The sequence below is a fragment of the Aquila chrysaetos genome, chromosome 22 (assembly GCF_900496995.4).
Source record: "Aquila chrysaetos chrysaetos chromosome 22, bAquChr1.4, whole genome shotgun sequence".
NCBI classification, from domain to species: Eukaryota; Metazoa; Chordata; class Aves; order Accipitriformes; family Accipitridae; genus Aquila; species Aquila chrysaetos.
Window position 1 is genome coordinate 18,790,621 of NC_044025.1, and position 26,811 is coordinate 18,817,431.

Sequence of the window (26,811 nt, forward strand, 5' to 3'; positions counted from 1 at the left end):
GTGCAGTCAGTATATCACACACTGGCTTTTGAAGCGCTGGCGCTCGGTCCTGCAGCCACGGAGCGAGCACTGACACGAGAAGGCGATGCGACGCTCCTTGATGGAGTCACTCTTCCTCGCTTTTAACGGCACTTTCAGGTTGGAGGCCTTTGCCAGCTGGAAATTCCCGTGGTTGAGTTTTTTCTCTGGTAGCCAAGATGGTAATGGCACTGCACGGAGCTCCGGAGCTCCTGATGTACTTCTGATATACTGCTGACATACTGCCGATATACTCCCGACGTACTCCCGATATACTCCATCCTGGCTGCTTTGGTGTAACAGCTGGGGATGCTTTAAACTACAGCATCCTTTCGTGCTGTTACGCACATAAATATCTACGGTAGAGAAAGTGGACACGGAGAACTCGCCGCCGTCGGTGAACTAGGTGAGCTAAGGAAAGCCATGCAGCGATGTCCCCTCCCTCCTGTTCCTGTCACCAGTGCTAATAACAGCGTCAGCGACACGGCCGTGGCTTCTGCCGGGACAACGGCCTGCTAACAGGAACGACCATCACTCCACCTTAGGAATAAAGCAAATGGAATGACACCCGTCCTGGATCTCTCCTCCGACAGATGGCAAGCAGCACTTGTCAGAAACCGTGCCCAAAATGCAAATAGAAAATAATCAGGCAGCTTGGCTGACAGGGCAACAAAGGAAGGTACCTGGTCGGCCACGGCTACCCAAGGACCTTGCATAAACCGACAATAAAAACATATTGATCCAGCCCAGAATGACACTGGAACGAAGCCGCTCTTCGCGGGAGGGAGGGATCTGCCACGCAGAATAAACCAGGCTCAAAAGACTGGCGCAGCCCCTAAGTCTGCTTCGTTATCGATCATGCTTCGTTATCTTACAGCACCTTTCATTCAAGGATTTCAGCACACTTTGCTTATCCAGGCAAATCCATCCCCAAACAGAATTCCGAGAGAGGGTGAAAACTGCACCAGAGATTAACGTGGGCTGTTAAGTAGTCTTCAAACCACTCTTACTGGGAAGAAATAGAGGGATGATTTTATTTGCCAAGGAAATTCAAACAGAAGTTTACCAGCTTACAGTGGTGCTCCGCTGCAGTTTGGGGCCGGAGGGGAAGGAAGCGGCTCCTCCAACAGACCTGCGAGGGGAACTCAGGAAGGAAAAATTAATTACCGGTGCTGAACTCCAGCCAAGCCATCAGCCGCGACAATTCTGCATCCTTACAAAAACGACCATGTGATTTTTAGTGACCACAGATGGTCTGGATCTTGGTAGCGCTTCTCAGCTGAAATAGGCAATTTCAGCATCGCAGACGTCCTCGGAGGATGCGGGGCTGAGGCAGAGGATGGCGTGGGGGCTGCACGGCGCACACACGCTGCTCTTCCCCTGATGTCAAGCCGTACATTTTCAGGGCTACAGGCGCAATCGGACGACAGCTCCGGGAACCATCACACCAGTTAACCCAGTGGATGGGGACCAGTGGCACAAGCAGCTCAAGGGGAGCAGGCAGCAGCGGGCAGAGGAGTGATAATGAGTGAGTGGTGCAGGACACTCCTGAGGGCTTTTTCTCCAGAAAACGACAAGAAAAAGAAAGCTGGAAGATGACGACAGCAAAAGATCGTACCCTTTGGAGAAGCCTGCCAGCAACTAACAGAGACCTGGCATTTTGCGCTGCATTGAAAGGCCTTGGTGAGCTCTTCCAGTTGCTCCGAGAAGTGAGGAGGGAGCTGGGTCCCAAGCAAGCGCGGTCAGGACTCTCTTTTCAATCTCAGCAATGCAAACAAGAAAATTCCTGCTGGATACTGAGCTCTCTTTGGCACCTCCTGATGTCTGACCACAAGAACCACCGTGAAGTCATGATTTCCCCTTAACAGGAGCCAGGGAAAGGGTGCCTCCAGGGCTGCATCCCTGCCCAGCGTCCGGAGCTCTGGCTCGACTATGGCCATGCCGAGTTACACTGGGTTCACAGCTCTGTACCAGAAAGCAAGGGAAGTAATTATGTGCAAGCAGCAAGGTCAGAGGCATGGAGGGCAGTGGGGAGCCCTTCCTCAGGTTTCCCTCGGTTTGTTTCCCTTTTCGTGGTCAAATTTGGATGAGGAAAAATACCTCGATGCACAGAGATGCCTATGCGAAAATGTCTCACATTGGTCTCTGTAAATGTGGTTCAGGTGGGTGTTTTCTTCAGCTGCAGTGCTGCCTCTGAGCACGCCCGTCCCCCTCTGGGATGACAGCCTTCCACTCCTCCAGCTTGCTGTCCGGGTTTCGCATCCCTTTTCAGCAAAGCCCAGCTCCAACCGGTTACTTGGAAAACCCCTCCTGGAAGCAGCACCCCTCCTTCCCCAGACCTGCCCAACCTGGAGCACCTGATTCCCACTGCCAAGAATAAAAGCTCAGTGCTTTAACAGAAAACAATCTTCTCCTTTTGAGCTGGGTCATAAACCCAAAATGCTGACAAAGGTAGTTAGATTACACCTGTATAAACAGGCACTAATCAAAAATATGCTCCATAAACATAAGCTTTCAAAACAGAGCTCTGTACTGCTGATGAGTACGGAGCACGTTTTTTTATCCATGGGTGAACTTGCTGATATACCCCATAAATCCTTACCTAAAGGCACTGCCTGCTTTTTTTCCCCTCTCCCCCTTTTCCTTGAAGCAAAACCACCCCAAGCGTGCTAGGGTGGCCTCAGCAAACGCTCCGGTGACAATCTCGTGAAGACTTATAAACCACGAGCTGCCAGCACATGAGACAATAAAGCTCCTGTTCTGTCTCAGGTGACCTTTAATGCAAATCCATTCAGTCCCCAGGATCTCACAGCTCCCGTGCCATGCCGGCGCTAAGAGGATGAAGCCTCAGAGAAGCTGAATTCTTTTTGATGCTGCCAAGCCTGTTTGCCTCCTTCCCTGCCCTTCCGTTCTTTGAAAGCAGTTGCTGTTATGACACAGTATCTCCATCTGGCAGGGTGAATAAGCAGATCCACCCAGAGCCATCAAAAAAGAAGTGAGTCAACGCTAGAGATTTAAAGAAGTATTGTGAGATTTCATTTCAAGCTAAGGGGATTGCTTTTAAATAGCTCCCTTTAAAGTATTAAACCCAAGGCGGTGGCACAAACGCAGTGGAGCCTGCAGACCTCCTACTCCTATCGCCCTTCTGCAACCAGCCAGCTATTCTGGTCCCCCAGAGTCACTGCTGCGTACGCCGACCTCCCGGGTGCAGCTCCCGTTGCCGTACAGGAGCTGATCAGCCGGAATTGGTACACATCCCAAACTTCCTCCCAGTTTTTCAAAGCTTAAGGGCTATTCCATCCCCCACCCCCCTGCTCGCCAAGACTGCTTCGATGCCTGGTCTGCCAATGAAAGCAACAGGCACCGGCACCGTAGAGCAGCAGATCCCCCAGCCCGTCCCCAGGGACCACCGGGACATCACACTGGCCGAGCAGGGGGAATCACTGGATGCAGCAAGGCTCCCCAAATGCTCTCGCACCAAGTGTGCTGCATTTTGGACGGGAACTTCTGTTCTGCTGCCCGGGGAAGAGAGATTATGGCCCGGGAAGCTCTGTCCCATTTCTGTAATAGGAAAGCCCAGAGCGTCCTGCTTTCAGTCTGAAATGAGAACGTCTCGCCCCCTCTTTAACACGCTGCTGCTGCAGGGCGAGCAGGCGCTCAGATGTCTGCACTGGTTTGCTTAGGTGTGGAGAAAATGTGGGAATGCAGTACATGGTAAATACTCTATTTTCCAAGCCAGCAGGCTAGTGAGGACTACCTAATCCTGGGGTTTCTGATATCTTCCCAACTGAAAAGCCTCCCAGCCAAGCCCCACTGGTTTGTGAAATACTTGGGCTATGTGTCTCATGAGTATTTCACTTCTCTGGCAGCTATGCCAACCCTTTCTGCTGAAGGTTCCCGATTTCAAACCAAGGTCATTTGCAGTCCCGGTAATTAGTGTCACTACAGCAACATCACTGTGTTATGCAAAGAAACTTAATCTAGATTCCTAGCACTCAATACATTAAATGATTGCAAAGAACATCTGATGATGTCTGATGGGTGCTCGTGCTCCCTGTTGTTAGGTTTATTCGCAGCAGGAACAAGCCTCGGCCAGATTGCGTCCACCAACATCTCGAGAATCTCTGGCGGCTATTACAGGCACAACCCCGGAGGTCTGAGTTTCTGCAGTGCCGAGTTACGTACCTGAATACATGTCCCAGTGCACTCCTTGCAGAGGCTGCAGGACAAAGCCCATCTGCTTGCTGGGATATGTGAGATCTTTGTAATGGGTTCCATTTTTTCAGGACATCCAATGCTAACCTGGTCATGAAATAAAGACAAGTTGTAAATACTGGTTGCCATCCCAAATCTCCTACAGGGGGATGTCTGCGGCAGTCTGAATGAGGGATGGATTTTTTATTTCTTATTTTTCAGGGTCACTTGTAATTGGGAAAAAAAAAACCCAAACCCCCCAAACCAGAAACAAATTTGGATGAAATGGAAGAAAAAATTTGTCGGTGTTTCCTCTGAACTAATTCCTCATTTGGATGCTGCTGTGTATCTCGGATGGGCATATGAAATCGGCTTTACCCTGCCCAGGCAGGTCCTGTGAATGCCCCCCACCTCTGCGCCCTTGCAACCCACCTCTGTGTCCTCCCTTAACAGGGTGCCTCTTGGCTGCTAATTAAACACGCAGCCCGGTGACCGACCGGCATCGCGGCTCTGACCTCGGCACAGCTTGACGAGCCAAACCGGACTTACTATTTAGACCATTAACGAATATCCTGGGCTGAGACCTGGAAACAAGGCCTGCGCCCACCCGTATGTCAAGAGGAGGTTGGAAAACATCTTACTTCAGGTATCCATAAGGCACAGCTAACGTGGACCCATTTCGTCCCGCTCCGGGTGGGCTTCAGCGCTCCCCCTCTCTTCGGGCAGAGTAGACACTTTGGCTGAACCCCGAGGGCGCAGGTCCGGCACAGCCAGCTCCCGATGGGAACCTTCAGGATGCCGTAGCACGCCTGCGCAGACACGAGGGAGGTGGGTTAGTCCCCGCAGCCCGGGATGAGCGTCCTCCCAGACCTCCTCCTTCACTCCCACCTTTTCCATTCCCGCTGGCTTATCACCACCGCATCTGGGCATCCTAATTAACAGCAGACATAAAGCAGGTCCGCGGTCGCAGACAGCGAGGTTAAGTTCCTCCTTCCTTCCTACCTTCCCTGTTTTCACATGGATACTCATGCCAGATCAGTGTGTTCTAGGTTTTAATTAAAAGCTAAGTATAAAAACGTGCTGTGTATCACGGCAAGCATCTGCCCGGCTCCAGGTCAGGGGTGGGCAGCCAGGCTGCTCCATCAGAGCCCCCGCCACCGGCAGCTCTGCGGTGCGGACATCTGCCCGCTCATCTCCTGCCCTTTTCTGAACAGCTACCAGACCCACGAGGACGAGAACTAAGAAATGCCATGCAGAGAAAACCTCTGAGGTAGCTGAGGGCTGAAAAGCCACAACCCCTGATTGAGAAAGATGGCCACACTGGTTACACACCCAACACAGCCTCAAGGGGAAGCGAAAGTAACCATGGAAAGATAAAAAGGGGAAAACGATAGTCATGAATATAAATCATATGGGAGGAACCATAAAGGATGATAAATCTAAAGGACGATAAATCTAAAGGAGGCAAGGACAAGTCTACGGCCAAGAGAGCAAGAACTAAAGGACTCGGGTCGCCCACAGAGCTCCCTGACCTGCTGCGATAGCGCAGGATGCAGAGAAGCCAAAGTGTTTCATAAATATTTCTCTTCCGTACTTGGGGAAGAGCCAAATGATAAGCCATATCACATAATGATGATGATAAAATACTTTCCACTTCGGCCGTAACTTATGACTGTATTAAACAGCTACTAGTAAAACCAGACAGTTTTTAACCAGCAGGTCCCAACAGCTCGCACTTAAAGGGTTTTCAGAGAGTGGCAGACAACTGCCTTAGGCGCTAACGCGAGGCTGTGTCACTATTTTAAGTGAGGCGATGTAATTAATTCCAGATCTGGCTGCTCTGACGTCCCTCCAGAAGGCAAGCGGGCAGCGCTGATAAGGACCCCCAGTGCTGTTGGCCGTAAATTGAGCCCAGGAATTTGTCAACTCCACTTCATGAAGTCTACCCCAAAAAAGAGCAGCTTTTCATCCTGCCGCTGCACGTCACCATCACCGTGAGTGACAGTGCTGCAGGTGGGGACGGGGCAGAGGGGGCACCTGGAGACGCATGAGCATGGGAAAAGTGTACCCTCAGTCTCTACCGGCCAAGAACAGACTTTCTAACATGACTTTAGGTTGCCCCAAAGCACAAATTGACTGATAGTGATTTCCAAGGGCAAAAAGCCACTTCCTGAACAGATTATTGGGATAATAAGGAATTAAGGGAGGTAATATTATTGCTGCAAGTCTACATGGTTCAGAGAGACTTAACTGTGTGTTTCACGGTGCCTCCAAATCTGACAGATAAATAATTTCTGTAACAGAGTTTTATAAAACATGTGATTTAGTACCAGACAAAAATCAGCCTGCTATGTACTACCAGGAGAATAAACTGGCAGACTGATCTCAAAATCCAGGGGAAAACAGGAATTATGACCAGGTGTGCATCTCCAGCAGAGTCTTAGCTGTCGGTTATTTATTCCTAGATGTTTTAGAGCAGCTGAAGGTGCAGTTCTGCTCCTAGGAGCAAATACTATGGGGCCTCTGTCCTGGACAAGGAGCAGCTCTAGAAATGAGGTGGGTTATCAGCTAAACGCACTCTCGCAGCCCAGCACCAGCCAGAAGGTGCTCTGGGAACACGGAGCCAGGGCAATGCTGAGTAGGAGCAGAGCAGCTCTTTGTATCGCTGTGCCTGTCACGGGTGCAACATCGCCGAGATGGGGACACCAAAAAAACAGGGAGGATGCTGAGCCACAGAAAAGCTTGGTGTGGTCCATGTAAGATAAGAGAAGGAGGGCTCGGCCACATCCCCACGCCAGGGAATGGGAATTCGGTAATGACAGGACCACGGCACTTCGGCTGGAAGCTGGAGATGGATCGTTCCCATGCTAGAGAAGTGCGATGTTGCCACCACGAGAGCGATGAACCACAACGATTTAGCAGCGGGGGGGACGGAAGATTCCTTATAGCTGAAAATTTTAAAATGAAGATTGCATGTGTTTTCTAAAAGCTACGCTTCACAGGAATTAATTAATAGCAAGCCTCATGGCTTGTGTTATGCAGATGAGATGATTACAACGATCCCTTCCAGCACCATAACTCACCAACGTGTGTCTGAGCACAACCCTGACCTCTGCCCCTTCCCGCTGGGATGCAGGAGGATGAAGCACGGCTCCGGCCGTGTCCCGCAGGACCCCAGCTCCCCTCCACCGCTGCCCAAATACCCAAAGCATCGGCACCTGGATGCCCGCAGGAAAGCATCGTCCCCGGCAGGTTTTGGATGTGGGGCTGGCAAAGGCACGGGGCAGGTTAGATAAGAAACGTGATGCCACGTTAACACCCCGCGCTGTGGCTCTGGACTTTGCGGCTTAGGGCGTAAACGGGCGCAGAGATTAAATCACAGGCAGCTTACGGGCGGGCACCGGGCTTAAGGCTGGACTCTGCTCCCTGAAAACAACAGAGAATCTCCCTTTTCTTTCAACAGCCTTGAAATCCGGCCCGCCGCATCCCCTTCTGCAGCACCGCTCTGCTCCCAGCACCGCTGCCGAAAGCGGAGCCCGCGGGGTCCCACGGCCCGTGGTGGGCACAGCGGGGGTCCCGACGTCCCCACGGCAGCCCTGCGCACGCTGGCTGCCTCCCCCCGAGCCCCTGCCCGCCGGCACGTGTCAGCTCACAGCCTGACGTTGCCACTTGGGCTTGTTCGAAAAAAACCAACCCCAACACACAAAAAAAAAACCCCCAACCCCAACCCTGAATCGTCCTGGTATTTTGTGGAATCTGATTCACTGATGGAAACCATTCAAAACACCCACCTCCCGCTAGTATAGATATCTCCAACGCTCTCCCACCTCCAGGAAGCGCTGATGGAAAAGCTGCCCAAAAGATGAGCAAATGGCCCTCTTTAGAGGAAAAAAAAAAACCAACAAAACCCTTCACACAGAGGGTGAAGCCCAGGAGCTGCCGTTCCAGCATTGCACGGCGCGTCCCCTCGAAGCACAACCAGCAAAACATCCCCGGACCCACGCGGGACCCAGGAGACCCTTACACGGATGCTTTCTCCTTGTCAAGGTTTCCCCAAGCGCAGGAGCCCACAAACCCCCCCAGCAAGGGCTTAAAGCATTTGCATTCAATTCTAAAAATAAAATTATTTTCCTCCCAGGCAGCAAAATAAAATGAAATCCTACACTCATACAGCAGGGAAGCTGGGACAGAAATCCTGCGACGTGAGACAGAGCTGGGGGAGCTGGAAGGTCCTACTACCCCCAGTATAACGCTGCGGAGGAGGCTGGAGGTCCGTGGAAGCCCACCCCTCCAGTGAGTGCAGGGTGGGTGCAGGGCTCCAAACCCACATCCCTCCCAGCCCACCAGCCTGTCCCGCACACGGTGCTGGTCACCCCTGGGTGCTAAAGATCCCATGGTGGTTTAATAAAGAAAGATGGGGTAAAGAAAGAAGAATAAGCACACTAATGGAAGAGGAGGCACAAAATAAAATACCACAGAGACCAGAGAATAAGGAGGAGGGGGCAAAGCAAGCTCGCAGAAAGCGGTTTTCAACCTCTGGCTGCGTATTTCTCTGGGCACTTATGAAGGGTTGGGGCTAAAGTACGAAAAGCAAGTTTGCTGCCTGCCAGCTATCCAAGACCCCATCTGCTATGCTCGCTCCACTGGAGACGCACTGGGAATCCATCAGAAAAGCTTAACAGGGGTCTACGGCAGCTCGGGGAGAGGGGGACGGTGGGGACGGCAGGAACCCGGAGGAGGGTATAGGAGCGTGATGCGCGGACAGCCGAAACCGGCCGCTCTCCCCCCGCGGCGGGGGCTCACCTGGTGCACGCAGACGTTGCACTTGTCGCAGAACACCATCTCGTTGCCGTCCTCCCCCTCCGGCGAGCGGCAGACGTCGCACACCACGTCCTCGTCGTACTCGATGCCCAAACCCTCCTCCGTTTCGATGGCGATGTTCATGTTCTCGTAGCACATGGTCTCCAGCTCCTCCAGCACTCGCTCCAGGGTGATCTCGTCCAGCTCGGGCTTTTCTGCAAGGCAGAAGGCAGAGGAGGACACTGATGCAGCTCCGGCGCAGGAGCCCACCCGCCTTCAGGGAGTGTTTTGCAAAGGGCTGAGCATTTTAGATTGCAACTCAAGAGGCAAATCCACAGCGATGGTAAGAGCGGCGATTCAGAAAACGGCTGCTTCTAACTCGGGTTGCAGTTTATATTTCATAGACAGTAACAAAATATTGCTGCTGGCTGAGAGGAAAGAAACCCATTCAGCTGAAGCAATGCGGATAATTAGGTCTGACAGTTTAAATGTTCAAGGAGACAAGTTTTGCAAAGATGCTTTCTGCAGCGAGGGCTCAGACAAGCTTTGGCAACACAAAGTCAATGCTTTAATTGTTAAGACTGAAAATTGACCCTTTTAAGGCCAATTAAATGGCACTGTAAAACCGAAGCCAAAGGCTGAAATTGAGGACAAATAACCTATTTTTTTCCTGGTTGGGTTTAGTGAAATCAGAAGGACAGACACTGCTGTGTTGTGTTTTATCCCCCCCAAACCAGGACCTTTAGTGGAAAGAAGTGGCAGAGGTGCTCTACCAGAGGTTTATCCAGACTGACAACCAGGAATATGAGGCCAATAACCAGGAGAGGCTTTCTGAGAGCAGCAGCTCCAGCAGCAGAATACCCAGCCACTGTTACAGGGGGGATGCTGCTGCCAGGAGCTCGGCAGCACCGGAACGGTGCCACGCTGAACGCTGCTCCCAAAAGTGCTGCCTCTCACCCACACACAAAGATCCCGGTGCCACAAAAGCAACGTGAGGTCACTCCAGGTAAGGGAAAAAAGAAGGAAAAGATCTGTCAGCAGCAGGAGTGAGTTTCTCTGCGATGGGAAAGAGGCAGAGTTAAGCCCCCACCGCACCCCGTCTCCCCGTGAGCACTATTTCATCACCAGGGAAGGCACAGAGATGGGGACGGAGATACCAGCAAGACGCGATAAAAAACATTTAATGTTTGCATTTCATTTGCGTATATTATCCATGATGACGGCCAGGATGCTCCAGAATGCGCCAGACAGCGGAGCAGCCCGACCCGTGCTGCTGTCCACCTTTCTTGTTGCAAGGCAACGGGAGAAAATACCCGATTTATGAGCAGAGAAGGGGAAAAAAACAGGCTTGAGGAAGTACTAATACGAAGCAGTTACTCATTAGATGTTCAGTGAGAAATTTTCCATCCTGGGCACCTCTCGAACCACAGTGTGATGTCCCTGTCCCAGGCCGAGCTCTGGGGCCCCGAGAGGTCCCCGGGGCTGGGGAGGGATGGGGCCGCGGAGGTCCCGGCCAGTGCTCCCAGCACCTCCAGCTGGATGGGGCTGGCAGGGGCTGCCCCTTCCCCCGATGGCCACGGACCAGCTGAAAAAACTCTGTCAAGGGGGAAAAGCAACCCGTAGGCGAGCTCGGCAAGCAAACGCACCATTGTCTGCCTTTTTAAGCTCTTCCCCAACGTTTCTCATTGGCACCGTTTCCCTTGGCTTGACAAGTCTCTGCAAACATCCAGCCTGGCATTTTACACGTCTATGTCGAGTCTGAGATACCATCTAAGACAGACAACACTGTTCCCTATCACAACCCTTTCAAGCGCCCGGGCTGCTGTGCCGCAACACGCCGAGGAACCCGACAATACCTGTTTTATGAGGGAGCAGCCCCTGCGATGGGCGCGGGATCTCCGCAGAGCCCCAGGCTGGCACAGCCTGCCCGGGGGCTGCTGGAGCTCAGCGATGGGAAGCATCCTGCGCTGGCACGGCGGCACGGCGAGCTCCGCGCGCCGGAGCCGGGATGGAGCCACCGGCTCGCTGTTGGCATCGTGCCGGTCGGATGCGACAGGGCAGGGAGCGGGTTACAAAGCCAGAGCGTTGGTTTTGCCTTAATCGCGTCCCTTTATAAACACACCGCCCGAGTTGCGCTTGGTCCAAGCCATGACTTTACGCGAGCGTTAAACAAGCCCGGCAAGAATATACTTCTCTTGGTCAGCGTTTCAAGTCCGCATCTGTGACTATGATCCCGGGTACCGGAGTGTCAGCCTGGAGTTATTCCCTTTCTCCCAACATTTCAGGTTCTGCTCTCTCTGCTCTTCTGGAAAGCAAAATGATCATTAAAGTGCTCCCAGAGCTTTTCACCACGCGCTTTCTAGAGCTGCCCGGTGCTCAGGGGAGAGGGCAGGCAGAGAGCCGGCAGCTGCAGGCAGCATGACGAAGGAAAGGGATGGGGGTTTCCACAGGAATCATGACCCTGACCTGCCCGGCATTGCCGGGATCGCGCTGGCATCGTCACCATTCCCGTTTCACCTCGAGTGGAAAGAACCGGCTCCCATCCCATTGCCTGCATTTTCCATCCACAGCGATGCCCCGGCATCACCAGCTCAACCCTGGGGAGAAAGTCCCCACCGATCCCAAAACTCTCACACCGGAGCGAGACCAGCACCCCGGCAGGGTTTCCTTATCGGCCTACGTGCAATGTAGTTGTTATACCGTTACATCGAAAAATATAGATCTCTCCCTCCCGCACGCACACACACGCACGCTCTCACACTCCATTTAGATGTAATTACATTAGGAATTCGTTTGCCAAGCGCCATTCAGAATACCTCGGAGCTTATTGAATTGACAATTGCACTTGATGGGGATGAAGCGATTAATCGTTTATGAAACACTAAACAATGGGGCCTGGGGGTGAAGTGCTTTTCCATTTGTGCTCCATTTATCTCCTTCTGCATCCTATAAAGTTTGTGCTATTAAACTCCATTCATAAAATTGTCATCTTTTTGGCTGCGAAAACTCTATCTGTATTGATCGTGGCCAGCGAAATCACAAAAACAAGAAAATACTCCACCAAAACACTCCCTGTGTACACGTACAAGTGACACTGTTATTGTCCCTGGGGAAGGAAAAGCAAAGACCCAGATAGTAACCTTGGCTACAATGAATAAATCCAGTGACATTCAGGGAGTAAGTCACGTTTGAGACCATCACGAGGACGGTGGACTCTACCTGCTGACCAAGAGGAACTTATTTTTACCTGGTTAAGGTATGCCAAGGTCTTGTATGAAAGGTGGGGGAGAAAACGAAGCTTTTCTGAGCCTCCGCAGAGACGGGCAGCGTATCTGCAAACTTCTCCATAGTTTCTGTCCGGAGGGAGACACTTCTGTCCAGAAGTGAGAATTCCATCTCACACCAATATAATCACTGGCAATTTGGAGCCATGTTCAAAACGGACGCAGGAGTAAAAAGCTCCATGTCCCATCACCCCTTCCAGGAGGCCACCCGTACCCTCGCCCCATTAACACTGAGCGCGTTAACGACGACTGGTTTTGATGGGACACCCCTAACATCACCCCACGGTGGGAAGGACTGTCACCCAGGGAGCACTGCCTCCCACCGCATCCCAGCCGGAGAAAAGCTATCCTCTCTCGGTCCAGAGCAGGATGCTGGCGGGCGGCAGGTACCCAGCCAAAGGACGCATCCCCCGGAGGAGGAGGGAGACTTTGCTTCGGAAATGGAGGAGGAGAACAGGCACCAGACGACGATGCACTACAGGAGGTCTCCAGATCTGATTCAGGAAGGGAAAACGTGTAGGAACCCGGCCTTTCGTTTGAACTTTGCTCCCAGCAGAAAACTCTTCCCCGTATCTCTGCCGTCGGGGTCTGCCACGATCCCTGCGGCTCCGCAGCTGTCCAGCATCCCTGTTATCCCCAAAGAGCTCCCGAGGGTCCCGTCCCCGTCCCCACACGCCTCAGCTCCCCCAGACCTCGCAGCAGCTGCCCATATGGCACCTGAAACACAAGATTTAAATATTTTATCCCAAAGGAGCTGGGATCGCTGGGCTGGCACCGAAGCCACGGCGCCGGGTCTGGGAGAACCACCAGGCACATTCCTTTACACAACGCCGCTCTCCATTATAATTATTTCTGTAATATCGTAATTTATGTGGCATGAAGGAGCAATATTCTTCTGCTAAATGAATTCTCAGCTACTCCTTGTCGTGGTGTGAGCTGACTCACTGCACGGGGAGAAAAAAAATAGCTGGAGAGCCACCTTTCACAAAACGGAGACCTATTTCTGACTAAACTGTGCTCCACTAAAATCAATTTACTGAAACAATAAATCCTTTTACCCTGTGGAGGATACCTGGAGATAAAGCAGCTCATGAACAAACAGTCATCAGGACTGCAGGCTATGCCATTAGCTGATTCACAAGCTATAAACCTTGGAGTCTACTTTTCAGTAAAAATATATATGAACAAGCAGAATTACTGGGTTTTTTAAATAAAAAAAAGGAAAGCACTTCTGAGATGACGTAGGCTTGTCTATTAGTATCTTTGAAAGACTGAGAGTGAAAGGACACCAGCTCCCCGATGGGACAGGGGTGTTCACAGACGGCACGGGGACTCCGGGCTCCTGAGATCTCCTTCCAGCTCAGTGTCCCTCCAGCTCGTCCTGGGCGAGTCACTTCAAACCTGCCCGCTTCGGCTTCTGCCTCCGGAAAGCTGTGCTGAGGACCCTTCCCCCCTCGGAGGCCGGGAGAATGAAAGCAATCCGAAGAGAAAAAGCACCGGCTAGATGCTGAAACCGAGTTTAGGCACCGCTGTGCAGAAGGACACCCTGGGAGAAGCACGCTTTGTCTCCGAACAAGGCTGGGAGCTGAGCACCCACGCGCTCATGGCACCGATGGGGACAGCAGCCACCCCTGCCCTGGGCATCCCAGGTCCTGTCCCAGGCATCCCTTGGAAAGGACAGGGGATGACGGACGGACACCCGAACGCCACACTGGACCATCTGGGACTCCCCCAGCCACCCCAACCCATCACCCGCAGGCACACAATGCTTGGGAGATGCAGCAATTGTACGTTCATCTTTTACCAGTGTTATTTATAAACAGACCCTTAACGCAAAGCGTGACCAACAAAACAAACGGTGACATGCAACCTGCGCAAGCTTGAGCATCCACAGTGAAACTTCTAGATATTTTGTTACAAACACAGCTTGCTAATGCACTTAAAAGATTTACAGGAACCAATTATCACCCTTTCCGCCACCCACCGACATCAATTATTGCTCAAATTTAAGATGATGACAAAATGTTTTAGAAGCCACTTTATAAGCTGCTGTCTCTCTCCAGCGATGCTCGGCACTGACAGAGCTGTCCTGGAGCACTTCTGATGAAAGCCTCCTCGCTCCATCCAGCAGCAAAACTCTGAATATTGCTGGAAACTACTGCAATTACTGCGGGGAATTTATGGAAATAGCAAAACAACGACTTGACATAAAAACTGATTGTGCTGAAAAACCTGGAGGTAAAATGTCTAAAGCTTCTCCCACTGATTTCCCACCCTGCTAATCTATACATTAACACGGCTTTCCTGCAATATCTGTTTCTATAAGGAGTTAAATAAGCTTAGCTTTCCCTTCCAGAGGCTCACGGTGTTTTCACCTCTGCCGACAACTTAAGGAACTGCCACCTGAAAATACTTCTGGATTTCCTTGCTTAAAGATAAGCTTAAAGGCCGAGGCTATTTTCACACAAAATTAACCTGGATTATTTAAGATGGAATTATTATTCTTCTTCCTCCCCGCCTTCCTTCAGCCGCCCCGTGCTGCGGCACCCCAGCAAACCGCCGTGTCTCCCACTGCTTCAGGAGCATCCCAGCCGGCATCGCTGGAGGTAGTTTCGGCAGGCGATGCTGTTTACCCAGGAGAAGAGCAGAAGCCCTGCGCATCCACCTCCGCCTCTCCGAGACCCGCGCCGTGCCGCTCAGCAACCCGCCGTCGGCCAGCCACAGCGGGCTCTCGCCTTCGTCGTTCCTCATCGCCATCGTTTCTGTGCCTCTTTACCCCCCCGGGGCTCGCCGACTTGCCCGTTTACACGGCGGGAGTTCTGCCCTCGCATTAAATTGGGGTATGGAGCCTTACATGAAGAGCAACAGCCCACCAGCAAGCGCAAGCGTGGCACCTGCCTACGGGCGGCTCAGGCGAGTCCTCCTCCCACTGATACCAACGGCGTTAATCCAGATCAACGGCAGTGTAATTGAGAACAGCTGTACATCGGTACCTCTATTAAATACATCTCTTGCTTGTAATATACCACCAAGTAGTAGAGGATTTGCTGGTTCGTCTATCCACGCACCAAACCGGTCTGCTGCTGAAATGATTACTTGTGCAATGAGCTTATGATCTCGGCGGAGAAAAAAGATCTCAGGCTACGCGCGGATGTTTGTTGCGGGCTGCAGCACAGACGTGTTATAAAACAGCTCCAAACTGGCAGGATTTCTTCAAAACAAGAAAAAAAAAATAAATCCAAACAAACAGACCCTGAATTATTAACGGGCTAAGCTTGCACAAGCGATGAGCGGCAAGCAGGGTGATCCTGGGTGCGGGGGCACGGCGGGGAAGGTGGTGGAAGGGCCATCGCTGCGAGCGGTCCCTTATGGCTGTTGGTGGGGGGGAATGCACTTAAAAGGGGGAACCCGGGCTGGTGGTTAAAGAAAACGGATCCCACTATAAAAAGGACAGGCTCTGTACATCCTCCCAGCTAGCCGGGGCTGGGGAGCATCCCTGGGGGGGGACAGCAGCCCCTGGTCCCCATTGTAGGGCTCCCTCCGGCCGGCTGCACCGGCGGGGAATGGGGCTGCACCTCCGGTGCCACCACAGCACGGTGGGGAATCGCTCTCGAAGTCGTTAAAATAACGGGAGAGCTTCAAGTGACAGATATTGGGGTGGCCCTGCACGGCGGATGGAGCCCAGCCATGGTGACGGGCACCCGTAGGTGGGTTCTGCCTGGGGAGTGCCAGCGTGCTGCCTCGGGGAGGGGGGAAAGGGGCTCCCCGAACCCCGAAAGGACACGGTGGGATGGGGGTAACCTCGGACAGGGACTCCTGGCGCTGCCAAGGAGGCAAGGAGCCGCTCTCCGAGGCGTGCATTTAACGGCAGCCTCTGCTCCATTGAGCACATCTTCCCCGGGGTTACTCCAGCGACTTCGGTTTATTCCACATCTACTTGACCAATCTCACCTCCGCCGAGGGAGGTATCATCTCATTAGTACACAGACATATCTCAAGTATGCAGTGATGAATTCCCCCTGGAGCTTCAAAAGCAATACATGTGACCTTTGCATGTTCCTGCCATAAAATACCAGGAACACCTCCAGCTCCCAAGATAGAAGCTGTGGTGGGCATATGTGAGCAGCATACACCATATGGATTAAGTCAAGGGAATACTTAGAAACTTCGACTCTGCCTTCAGCAAAATTGATTCCGGCAACGTTTTTAGCAATTTCTTGAGGATTTTCCGTGTGTTTATGAAGTGCCGATCGCCGCAAAGGGATATTTCAGCCTTGGTCTTTGAAGTCTCTCTAGCCTTGCTTTTACAATAGCTTTGGATTTAGGGAAGATCACAAAATACAGCATAAAATGTTAATATAAAAACGACGACTTACGGCATGGCTCCTCTCTAAAAGGAAAGGCCTGTGCTGCCTGGAGTGGCATATACAGGAATCTGGCTCAGGGTTTCATTCAGACTCCTTCAGATCCACTTTTTTTTACTATCTCATATTGCAGCAGCAACAAATAAAACATTTAGGCATGCTGAAATATTGATTTCATCTCTAGTGCACAGAAGTTCTTTAAACACTACATTTCTACCAAGTACAGTAACAGCTACTGAGGTATCTTACTGGGGAATTTAAAGTTATTTAAAGCTGTTTTACGCGTAAAACTTTTGCTTTTCGGAGCAATTCCACCTAATTGGGAGAGGAGCCGGCAGAGTGCAGAGAGCTGGAGCTATCTGGAGATTTATCTGATCTTGGTGATAAAATTCCATCCCTGGGGTGACCTAAAAAGGACTGGAAAAGGCATGTGCTACGTGGATCAATGCGCGCTAACGGCAAAGCGAGATGGATGATCTCATAGGTGTTTTCCAGCTCTCCTCCCCGCAGCTCCTCAAGAGCCAGTCAGAGATCAGGCTCCTTCTTTGTCATTAAATATTTTGGGAATGACACATTGTGCCCCTGGACTGCCCAGTGACAACAGCTCAGCCAAACACCCAGGAGGAATTTAAACTTCTGCCTATCTCTTGACGCTGGGAGATAACTCCTGACTTCTCTGAATAGGAGGAGGCTGCAATTCTCCAGTTAAATCATGTTAATGATCTCAGAGATTAGCAAAGCTGGTTTGGAAATCTCAGTATGTCATTAACGTCGAGGGCTTCTGGGAGAAAGCGCTATTTATGGACTGCCTTCAGACCAACCTAGGCAGGCGGCAATCTTCTGCCTTGGGCGGTGAAGGGCACCCAAATCCCACCCCGCTGCGCCTGGCTTCTCCCATATGGGAAGCAGAGGGAGCAGAGCCTCCGCTCCGGCACGGCCCAGGAGGGTGAGCAGCGAAAGATTTCCTGCAACAGCTTTCCTCCACGAGCACCCAAACCCCATCGCTCCCACGGGCAGGAAAATGCATCCCGAGCAGCCCCGATGCCCCGCAGCCTCTGCGGTCCAGCCCCCCGGGCAGCACCAGGCGCGGCCGGCGTGGGTGATGCGACCGTGGTCCTGCAGCCAGAAGTACCAGCATCCATCCCGCCCCTTACCTGCCAGACCCCTGGCTCACCGCGGTGCCGGGGATAGGTTATTAATCAATGCCACATGTTTTCCCTTTCAAGTCACTAGAAAAAATGCACTAGCCCTCGCACAGCTAGAGGATTCGGGAGGGCTGGGGGATGGGGCGAGATACCAGAATCCTTCGGGCTGAAGCCATATCCGCAGTGGATTTCACACGCCAAGCGCTGGTTTTCAAAGCTACTCTCTCCCCAGCATATTTTAGGCTCAGCCAGTAATTACAGTGCTCTTTCAGCAACAGAAATGGGCTGGAGAATCAGCTGACGGACAGTGAGGCTCTTCGCATTACCACTGCTGAAATCCCCTGGGTTCGTTATTACCGTCTCTAGTCGGTTACGGCAGGAGGGCTCAGGGGTTTCGTCAGAGACCGGTGCTGTACAAACACCTCCTAAGGACCGTCCTTGAAAAAGCTGACTGGCTGATAAATGACAAGGAGCCGGAGGAAAAAAACAATGCATCTCGTTCAAAATTCCACAGAGGGTCAGCGGCAAAGCATCGCCTCTGTCCCGACATCGGGTTCAGGGTGTGCTCATCGGGATGCTGCGACGCCAGCCCACCCAATGCACCTGCAAGGAGCGGGGCTACCGGGGGTAGATAGCTGTGAGGATGCTCCAGCTCCCCTCCTAAATCCAGCACATTCCCAAGGCAGCACCGCTGGCGAAGCCGCCTCTCTCCCCCAACACGCTCCGGTTTGGCACGTGCCAGCCCGAAGGTGACATGCCGCCCGCAGCCGCAGGGGACGGCCAGCTCCCGTCTCACCTCAGCCTTCCAGTTACCCATCAGCACGGGAGCTCCACATCTGAAAGCCATTTAAGACATTGCGTTTGTAACCTAATACTTTGAAGAAATAATAAAGCGAGCCAAATTTAACCCAACTGAGCTGCAGAAGCCAAATCTCTGCCTGCTGCCTTTCTAGAGACTTCTGAAATCCGTACAAGGGGGAAGTGGAAATAGAGACAACCCTTCTCTGGAGCCCAGAGACACCTCTGACGGCCACCCAGTTGCGGAGACAGCGAGGGAAACGCAGCAGGAGATACAGCGAAAGCACGGTGGAGTCAGAAGGACGTCCAGTGTGGTACAGTCTGGTTTCTTGATGCAGTAACGGCAGCTGTGTTGTGTTAGGAAGGGTGGATCCTTGCAAGGTACCTGAGCAGGACCGAGCTACTCCGCTTTGCCCTGGAGCACCTTCTGCGCTGCCCAAGGACTCGACTGTAGCTGCCGGTATTTCAAAACCTGGGTGTGCTAATGACAGAGCTGAGGCTGCTAATACAGGACCAGTTAATGAGGGCAAAGCTGACTGCAATTTGCTAGTGATACTATGGGCTCCACAACACTGAGATTATGGGAAATCCAATATACAGGATACATATAATAGATAATTAGCCAAACTCTAAAAGCAGCCTCTACAACTTTCTCAAGGTCCCAGAGATCATGGTAACAAAATTTGCTTGTAAATCACAAGTACATCAGAAGAACAGAGATCTTCTGCAACCCAGATCAGCCAATGTGGTGGCCAACTTCTGCTCCGTGCAAACTTACTGAACTAAATCTTACTGCAATCTTACTGAATCTTGCTGCAGCTCTTAGCCGGCAGGCTGTGAGACTCAGCAAACCTTCCTGTTCGGCGGTGCACAATCCCGTCTGCTCAAGCACTTGATAACATATTTTGTCCCACCCTTGAAAGACCTTTGCAACGGGGAGTAATGCTTCATGTAGGCACACTTCAGCTTTCACTGACCTCACAAGGTGAATGTTTTATGGCGTTGTTATTCTTACCTGCGTAGCAGCAGCCACACCGCAGCAAGCCTTACCTAACAAGGACTGGAAAATCCCTCCACGGTCTGGCAGGACTACACACCCACGTGTCTGTGCCAACAAATGTGCCCAGCAGACCATGCTAAGCACTAGTGCCAATGGTCAAATTCCAAGTCCAGGTACTTGCACTCAACCGAAATGCACTAATGGATTTTAAGAATGTGCAGTGATATAACAGCAGGCTACGTTATGCTGTGATATTTAGAGACACCTGGGAACGGAGAGACAACCCAGGATGAGCATTTCTGAGAATTACACATTTTGACTAGGAAAGCCTCTTCCCTCTGACTCCACCTGCCTGGCTGGAGAAACGTTGGAGAAATGCTTTCAGATCTGGGCAAAGGAAGAGGAGTCAGGTTCAACACACCCATCCTGACCAACACCTCCTCCTGCAGTCCAGATGCTGCAGGGATCATGATGATGGTCATGCAATCAGAGCATGGTCATGAGGGATCTGGGTCTATCAGTTCTTCTGCGAATCAGACCCCTGCTCCACAGGGCACGCTGCACTGCTCCTACCGTCATCTGGTTTGCCCCGTTCTTCTTGCACCACATCCCAAAAGCCCTATGTGAGCGAGAAGCGTTGAGATAGATACACTCAAGATCCTGCGCTGTGGCAATCCACATGATCTCTTTCGGAGAGCCTTAAAGAAGATTTCTTCTTCAAGGCCTTTTGTTCCACAATTACTTAGAAAGCCTTAAAAATGCCCACTCTGGGATGCCCAGGCAAGGAGAAAAACAACAGCAATACTCACCCATCTCCTTGAGCTCCATATTAACAAGTTCCAACCAGCAAGCATCGAGCTCATCCAGGTCGTAGCGGCTCACTCCTTGCAAGTAAGTCCTTGTAGCTTCCGAAATCTCAGAGCCAGGCAGGCTACTCGGTGAAACCTGTGAAGGCGAGTTCTCCAGCTGCGGTATGATCCTGGAAGAAAAGAAGGAGAGGCTGAGAAAGAGCTACAACTCACAGAAGTATCCCACTTCTTGCCATGGAGGGTGCGACCATGCCGTGCACAAACCTGAATCGAAGAACAAAAACAAGCCCAGCAAAATCAAAGGGGTTTTGTGCGCTCGGGTGTTGTCTCCTGTGCCTTGGATGCTCTGAGGACCACAACTTGGGCACAAGCACTTTCCCAGAGACTGCTGGTCTGGGCACCTTATGTGGTGGTTTGAGTCGGGATGCATCAAAACAAGCCGATTTTCAGGAAACGCTGAGCACAGCCTGGCTGCCAGCTCCCCTTCCCGGGACCTCAAACCCAGAGTTTGTGCTTTTCCCTGCGTCCCAGAGAAAAGCAGCACGGAGAAGCAGCACCGTGGCAGCATCGCTCCGGCATCGCGCCCGCCACCTTGGGCCAGCCCGCATCCCACCACGGCACGGCTCCGGCTCCCGCCGGGCTGGCTTCCTAGGCAGCACCATGGCCACCCACCTTGGGCCACGATCAGGAGGGGAACGAGCGGTCTGGGAATCAGGAATTTGGTTTTTAGCCTGTGCCTCCATCTGTCTCGGTGTATTCTTCCCTTCAGATTGGTTGTATAACACCAATCCCTTCAGAAATAAAACTGGCATCAGTGCCGCACGCAGGCTTTACCACCACATCTCGTTGTTCCTAAACGCCCACTGATGTTTTTCAGTACGAACCAGCCCGTGCCCTGCACGGCTCCAAGCTGCAGAGCAACCCCAGGGAATCACCGAGCGGGCGGCTCTGCGCCGGGCTCTCTGCGGTAACATGCCCGATCTTCAACAGTTCTCCAATTCCCCCTCACACCATGAGAAATTAAGCCGTTTTTCCACTTTGTATGGCTCCTTTCTTCCTCCCCACCTTGCATTACCACCAGCCTGGTGGCAGCAGCCTCCTCCGTGCTTGCATTCCCGAGTCGAATAACTCGACCTACGGCTACAGCTGCTGTCATCAGCCTCACGTTGCTCCCCCTGGCATTAGAGGGTTGTTTCTCCCCACGGGGGCTCGTGGAGAGGCTCATGCAGGAATACCACATCAGGGCAGAAATAGCCCGTTTGGGAGAAATACACTTTCCTGCCTGTGAAACTAGGAAATCTGATCTGGAAAGCACGTGCAAGCACAGGACCGGGGCCGTTACGAGTAGCGATGCTCTTGCCCGGAGCCAGTGGTCCTGCTGGCGAGGGGGAGACCACGGCACCGACCCATCCCTGCTCCATGGCCACAAAGGGGCATCCCACACCCTCAGAAAGGCAGGATGCGCCCGAGCCCTGGGATAAACATGAGGACAGGGCTAAGGCAAGGGCTTCTGCTCATCGCGCTGCCATCTCAGCCACGCTGGGGATCAAGCTCCTTCCACCCTGCGGGCAGCAGGGCGGCACGGAGGCGCCGGGCTTGGCACCACCGCGCGCTCTGCGCCCTGCGAATACGAGACTCTCTGCCCAGTGGATGAATTTAAGTGCAATGCTCTGCCCTAGTTACGTTCGGAAACTTGAGCCAGCGGCAGCTGAACGCCTTCTCCCCGCTGTGCCCTGCCCGAAGTGCTCAGCGGGAGCAGAGGCATCTCCGGAGGTCTCCCCAGTTCTGCCAGTGCTTCCCCTCTCACCCGGTCCGGGACCTGACTGCAGGAAAGATGGGTTATAGTTTGGTGACCAGAAGTTGCCCAGCTTTGCTTGCTGCCCTCTCCCCGGTGATGCAGGCTGTCTTGGCTGGGTTCTCTGCTTCCAGCCCCATTGCACTAGTCGACTGATGGGCTCACGCTGACAGCCAGTCCCAGCACGGGTCCGTGGCAACTTTCCTTTACCTACAGCAATAGTTTTCCCATTCACCTATGGAAATTAAATCTTTACATGAGAAAAATGAGGTCCAATAGATGCGATGGTCCAAATACCAATAGCAACAGTGACTCCTCCAGCCATTAATTCCCCAGAAGCAATTACTACCAATTTACTGGGGCACAACAGAGATCGGATCCTGGTCCTGGGCTGCTCAGATGAGATGCCCTGGGGAGTGGATACCTGCACAGAGTGGGTCGGGCATCACTTGCAGGCAGAGCAACCCCTGATTTAAAACATCCTCCAGCCAAGCCCTGGCGACCAAGCCCCACGTTGCAGGCAGGGACACCTTCAGCGTGCCATAGACTTTAGTGCCGCATTCAAACCATGCTGGGCAGCACTTTGGCAGGCTCGGCAATGGACAACATCCCACGATGGTCTGCGAGATTTGTTCCGAGCGCTCTCTGATCACAACCACAGGGACAGGGAAAGGAACTGCCTCATCTGCCGCACACTCCCTGCACAGAAAGTGAACAGGCGCTGGCTGTCAGCTCTTCTGCCTTTTCTTGGCAACTCTGCGGCAATATGCATGACACTTGCCATGCACACATCAACAGTGTCATGCATAATGACATGCAAGCAGAGGACGAGCTGGAAATGAAAAGCAGCCTGTGGTGCCAGCTGACAGATCTCTGCGAAGTTGGGAGCTGGAGCTCGCTGCAGTATTTGCACAGCTCACGTTTCCTCCCCAAAATACCACCTCCCGGCACAAATGTCAACACAGAAAGACACTGCGAAGAAACAAACAAGCAAACAGCAACCCGCTGCAGCACGTCATCCCCTTCCAAGCAGCTTCTCTGCCGTGCAAAGCCTGAGGATCCAATTCTGCTCTTGCACCAGTGCCAGCTGGGAAGCCCGATGGCCCCTGCAAGACTTTTATCTGCCTTCTGTCCCAATACGTAAGTAAATGTCGGAGCATCAAGTGCCTCGTGCTCTGTGATGTGCCTGGGGCAAAGCCATCGTGCCCATCACATAATCAGCTGAATCGTGGTACCAGATGCTCCAAGGTCTGTAAGCACCGAGGGAAAAAATCTGTGCACAGCTGCCCTCGGGAACAGGGACCCTACCTGCCTTGCCCAAGGTTGGGAAGGAAACCTGTGGGTGGCAGGGCAGGAAGATGAACCTGGAGCTTCTCCGGACCCAGACATTTAGTTTTATTGCTGCCCTTGGCAGTCACGACCATTGGAGGCACTTCCAGAGCCACCAGCAGAAGAAGCAATAATTTGGTTGCTTGGAGAAGTAAACCTCAAGAAAGGGGTTCCTTTTGCCTCTTTTGCCTTACTTTCCCCATCAGTAAATTGAAAATAAAGATGTGTCCCCATGCCCTGAGGACATCTCCAAATTTCAGTTCGGGATCTGAAAATAACCCCATGAAAAGACAGCGCTCAGTCCCCAGATTTTAAAACGAGTTCACTGTAATCTAGGACAGGGCTTGGGGATTCAGTAACATCTGTATTTAATGCAGACAGCAGTAATAACACTGAAACTAGGCATGCTCTGGTCAGGCTTCAGGACTCTCATCCAAGGAGTTCCCAACCCCCTAAAATATCCAGAAGTCACTGGTACACCGTGAGTTGGTCCAAGAAGGACCGAACCTCTCCTTCCCACGAGCCCAGGTCCAGCTCAGCTTTGCAAAGCGCCAGGCCCTCGGTGGACGCTCAGGCAGGCTGGGCACAGCGGTCTTACAAGAGAAAGCTCGGAGCTGTTGAGAAAAAACCAAAAATCCTCCAACTGCGATGAGCGTTCCTGTTGGAAAGAGCTGCCTGAGCGGGCACAGGGATGGTGCCTTCAGCCTTCCTTAAGCCGAGTTACACAAGCTGCTCGCCAAACAGCCGCTGCAACGGGTGACAGTGTGACACAGGGCCAGCCGGGGATGCTCGGGGCGGCGGGAGAAAGGAGCTGCTATTTTTAGCCTGGCATAAAAGTGCAAAGATTAATGCTCTGTGTACGTATCAAAGGAGCGGCCTGAACAGGTCATTTACTGTATTGACAGCCACCGAAACGCACTTAGTCTGGTAAGGATGCTGACGGTGACTGGAGAAATCTCTTTGGGTTATCTATAAGGCGGTACATACGATACCACCCGCCGAGAGCCGAGCCGACGCGTTCCCGGTGCGGCCAGCGTGCACGACACGGTGCCTGCCCAAGCCCGCCGTGTGTGCGCAGCCTCTGCCGCCTTATTGCAGGTATCACCTCGTGGAAAAGGATTTTTGCTGAACCCGATGCTCAGAGATGGGAGACGAGTGACTCTCCCCGGTCATGCACCCGAATGCTAGCAAACCGCCCCAAAACTTGGATGGGTGTTTAGACGCTCGGGTCCTGGCTCTGCGCAGACCCTGGTGATGCAGAGATCGCGGGGAGCTTCACGGGGTCACTGATGATAACAGCACTGCCGGCACAAGAGCTTGATGTTCTGCCCTTCCTAACACTGCGCCGTTAAATGGGAGTTTGCTTTGGTTTAACGGGAACCGGAATTTACAGAGCGACTCTTTGCTTCTCACCACATCGCTGATGATGAAGATCAAGTTAATTAAGATACAAAGATCTAACAGCATGCTCCACATGCTCGCTGGCGCTCAGTTAAAAGGTTTGAAATGTGCCAACGCAGCGATGGCAGGTGCCTCCCCCCGTTTGGAAACACATTTTGGGGAAGGTTGATCAAGTGTTGCAGCACTTGGTTACCACAGCACTGCGCTGCCTGCACAGCTCCTATCTCACTGCAGTTTGCTTCCGTTAGCAATTATTAGTGCTATATGGAGTAAGTATTAATAAGAAATGTATCTTCTAAAGACAACCACTAAACTTTACTTCTGGAGTTTCCTCTTCATGGGCAGGACCCTGTGCCCCCTCACTGATCCAGCACCACGAGCTGGCGTTCCCCGGAGTTAATTCTGACTTGGGGATACTGGGACACGTTCACGCCGTGTTCTTGCCATTTCAAGTATCAGCAAACGGAGGAGGTCAGAAATGAAGAAACTGCACAAAGAAGTCACCTGGCTGAGAACTTCTAACCCCAAGCCTGTCGTCCGTAACCAAGGGAAAAGATGAAAAAGGAAAGACATCCCAAATGGTCCGCAGCCCCCCGAGCCCCTTGGCATGAAACCTCCAAGACCAACACAGCCACGGAGGAGGGAAGTCCATCAGCCAGAGCCTCCCAAGGTGATGCCCACGCCGGGGGGACGCTGTGCCCCCCAGTCCCAGGAAAACAAACGCTGCCATCAAGACCTTACCCGCAGATTCCGCACACCCAGAGATGGCCAGACCCAGTGAGGCTGAAACCTCACGTAGGATACCTAATCGGAAAACAAAAACTGCAGGTTTGGATGTGGCTCCTCTTACGCTAGTTTGCTACTGACATGAATTTTACGACTTTAGTGTAGCTAAGGCTGATTTGCACTGGTGGGAGATGAGACTCCAGAGCCAAGTCTGTACCTCCGCAGGGACGGCAGTGCCTTTCATCGGGACACTTTGCCCTGCCGGGTGGCTTTGAGCTGTGTCTCGAGCGGTGCTGGTATGTGCTGCCCAATAGCGCCTCGGAAATAACTGCAAAATTATTTTTTTCATACAGCGAGCAGCTTGTATAACCCTACAAAGGACCTGCTGGATGCCTGGTCCAGATCAAACCCCCGACTCTTCCACAGTACTTAGTTAAACACGAGGTTTTTACGGCTCGCAAACGATTCAGCAAACCGTACAAGAGGCTGTGCCTGCTCCTGTGAGCATCCCTCCCACCCCGAGGGGTGCAGGAGGCTGCCAGATGCTGGGGCTCACATGGGACACCCCGAGCCTCTGGGAAGACCAAGAAGCACACGATGCCCGGAGGTGCGCAGCCTCCCCATCGATTCCTGGATTTGCTTTAGCGGGTAAAATCATGTTCCTAAAAAGCAACCCATTCCTCCCTGACACATGCTAACACACCTGCAAAGAGCTTCTCGGTGTTCAGATATAAAGATCAATGACTGCAGAGACAGTTGCCTTGGGCTAGGAGAAACAGTGGAAGGAAGAGATCCTACAATTTAATACAAAAGAGCAATCCTTTGGAAAAACCCATACCCTGATTTACAGCAATATAGAAAACAGACCATGCTGTGCACCCCTCCTCATCTACAATAACATCAAGAAAACTGGAGCCCGAAAAGCTGTAAGCTTTGTGCTGCCCAGACACACTGCAGTGGAGACGCAGCTAGAAAAAGGGAAAAAACCACAGAGGCTGCCCTCACCAGTATCTCCTGTCCATCTCCCGCTGGGCTCCGAGAGCTGGGCCTGGCAGGGACATCATCAGGGCTTCGCAGGAACAGGGCTTAATCCCTCCCTTTGGAAATCCATGTTTCCAAATAGCTGCCCAGTGGAAAAAGAAAAACCC

The 26,811-nt window shown here is 52.4% G+C and overlaps 1 protein-coding gene across 1 annotated transcript in view; it reads right to left on the bottom strand.

Annotated features, from left to right (window-relative positions):
* JADE2 (jade family PHD finger 2) overlaps window positions 1-26,811 on the bottom strand; it is an 80,935-nt gene that overhangs the window by 19,768 nt on the left and 34,356 nt on the right. Inside the window, 4 exon segments of the mRNA XM_041119280.1 lie at window positions 4,204-4,320; window positions 4,854-5,021; window positions 9,016-9,227; window positions 20,413-20,582. Of these exon segments, the coding sequence (XP_040975214.1) occupies window positions 4,204-4,320; window positions 4,854-5,021; window positions 9,016-9,227; window positions 20,413-20,582 (667 nt within the window).